The sequence below is a fragment of the Chrysemys picta genome, chromosome 1 (assembly GCF_011386835.1).
Source record: "Chrysemys picta bellii isolate R12L10 chromosome 1, ASM1138683v2, whole genome shotgun sequence".
NCBI classification, from domain to species: Eukaryota; Metazoa; Chordata; order Testudines; family Emydidae; genus Chrysemys; species Chrysemys picta.
In genome coordinates this window covers 356,525,657-356,527,991 of record NC_088791.1, presented here as the reverse complement: position 1 = coordinate 356,527,991, position 2,335 = coordinate 356,525,657, and the positions used below count along the sequence as shown (strand labels likewise).

The 2,335-nt window shown below is 45.8% G+C and overlaps 1 protein-coding gene across 1 annotated transcript; it reads left to right on the top strand.

Moving 5' to 3' along the window:
• The first annotated feature begins 1,035 nt into the window (after positions 1 to 1,035).
• Positions 1,036 to 2,034, top strand: LOC101948273 (olfactory receptor 52E4-like). The gene has a single exon (XM_005310488.2). The coding sequence runs from the start codon at positions 1,036 to 1,038 to the stop codon at positions 2,032 to 2,034; it is 999 nt and encodes a 332-aa protein (XP_005310545.2).
• Positions 2,035 to 2,335: the final 301 nt, after the last annotated feature.

Sequence of the window (2,335 nt, the reverse complement as noted above, 5' to 3'; positions counted from 1 at the left end):
TGGCTCGCTATTTTCCCTTTTTCCTCTTTGTTACATATTGCTTCCCTCCCTCTAATTGTTGCCTTCTCTTTAGCACTAAACTGAGTTTTTACACAAAGTTGTTCACTTTGTTGACTCTGGAATCGTGAGTTTTCTGATATCTAATAAATTGTTATGAAACAATTACCAATTTTTATTCATATTTTTCTGTCTAAATTTTTCCTCCCAATCAGTTTTGCTGACAATTTTCCTCAGCTTTGGGGAATTAGTCCTCTTGGAGCACTAAGTGTCTATAGATAGTACTGGTTGGGAACTGTCCATTTGAATGTAAATCAGTTTCTTTTTTATTTTCCTCTCCTCCATCATATGCTCTCTTCTTTGTCTCTTGTATAAACTAAAGAGTCCCGGACTTTTAGCTCCTTAATAGAGACTGAGTGACCAAAACCGAACACATTCCCAAACATGTTATGCTCCATCCCATATCTTAGGGATCTCAACATTCTTTTGTTTTGTCCAGTGCTGCGAATGAGCAGGTGTTTCTCTTGAGCTGCTATTAATGGTGCCCAGGTCTTTCCCCTGAGGTATGTTCTAGATGGGATATTTCTCTCAGCACATGTCTTCGCAAAAGTTTGTTTTTTTCCCCTCTCTGAGTTTGAGAACTGGATAAATGGGGAACTCCCTTCAGTATGGACTCCTTATCCTGGCTCTCATTGCATTAAGGGACAATGATGGATAACCAGTATCCACACTTGCGTTTTCTGTTGGTGCCTCTCAAGGTTCCCCCACCACAACGTCTACGAATTATTAATCCAGGGAGCACAATACAAATATGGAATTGGATTTAGTAGGGTAATTATTCATAGTTATTTTCTCTGAATAATGAAAATGTCATTTTTCAGTGTGTGAAGAGTGATCAATCTGCTTCTACCATGAGAACAGCCTCCACTACTGCATGCAGTGTCTCATATTAACGTTGTCTCTCCATGCAGGCATTGCAACTGCGACCATCATCTGAGATCCTGGGAACACACAGAAAGTCAGGGGAGCATACAGTAAATGCAGAAGACACCCTTATGCCTCAGAGTTGGGCACTTTCTCCCCTACGCCATGTCAGATTCTAACACAACTGACTTCACCAACCCCTCCACCTTCATCCTACTTGGTATTCCTGATCTAGAGGCAGCCCATATCTGGATCTCCATCCCCTTCTGTGCTATGTATGCCATAGCCATGTTGGGGAACTTCACCATCCTCTTCATCGTGAAGAGGGAGCCGAGCCTCCACGGGCCCATGTTCTATTTCCTCTGCATGCTGGCCGTCAGCGACCTGGTAATGTCCACATCCACCGTACCCAAAATGCTGAGCATCTTCTGGTTCAATTCCCGGGAGATCAGTTTCAGTGCCTGCCTCACCCAAATGTATTTTGTTCACTCCTTCTCAGGGATGGAGTCCGGAATCCTCGTGGCCATGGCTTTTGATCGCTACGTGGCCATCTGCAATCCTCTGAGACATTCCACCATCCTGACAAACCCTGTGGTGGCCAAGATTGGCCTGGCTGTGGTGCTGCGCAGTGGCATACTCGCATTACCCTATCCCTTCCTGGCGAGCCAGTGGCCATATTGCAGAACTAACATCATCCCCCATTTCTATTGTGGACATATATCTGTGGTGAAGCTGGCCTGCGCTGACATCCGCATCAGTAGTTACTATGGCCTGTTTGATCTTCTCTTTGTGATCGGAATGGATGGTTTTTTTATTGTCGTGTCCTATACTCTGATCCTCAGGGCCATCTTCCGCCTCCCCACGAAGGATGCCCGGCTCAAAACTTTTGGGACCTGCATCTCTCATATTTGTGCCATCTCGGCTTTATACATCCCAGATTTATTCTCCTCCCTCATTCAGCGGTTTGGCCACAATGTGCCACTGCATTTACGCATTCTCCTTACCAGTGTGTACCACATGGTGCCCCCCGTGCTACACCCCATCATTTACGGGGTGAGGACCAAACAGATCCGGGACAGGCTGCTCCAGCTCTTTACTCATAAAAAGACCTAAATGTTTTCTCCTTGTGCTCTGGCTCTCAGATTGAGCTCTGTGCAGACCTGGCTGGTGTATGGTGCTGGGGCCTCTTCACTGAATCACTTCCTGGACAGTCAAAGTGATATTAAACCCTTTACTGTCCTTACTGTGCTGTGTCAATGTGATGAACTGGGGAATCAGACTATGTACACTACACTGGTTGTGACCTTTCTAATTGCTCTTAGCTGGATGCCTGAAATTGGAATCCTACCCCATCTCCTCTGTGAAGCTTCGACCCTGCTGTGTGTCTTCTCCCCAAGGCACTGCCCCATCACTT

Bases quoted from the DNA above. Each gene is read 5' to 3' on its own strand.
- LOC101948273 (XM_005310488.2), top strand. From the start codon at position 1,036: ATGCAGAAGACACCCTTATGCCTCAGAGTTGGGCACTTTCTCCCCTAC.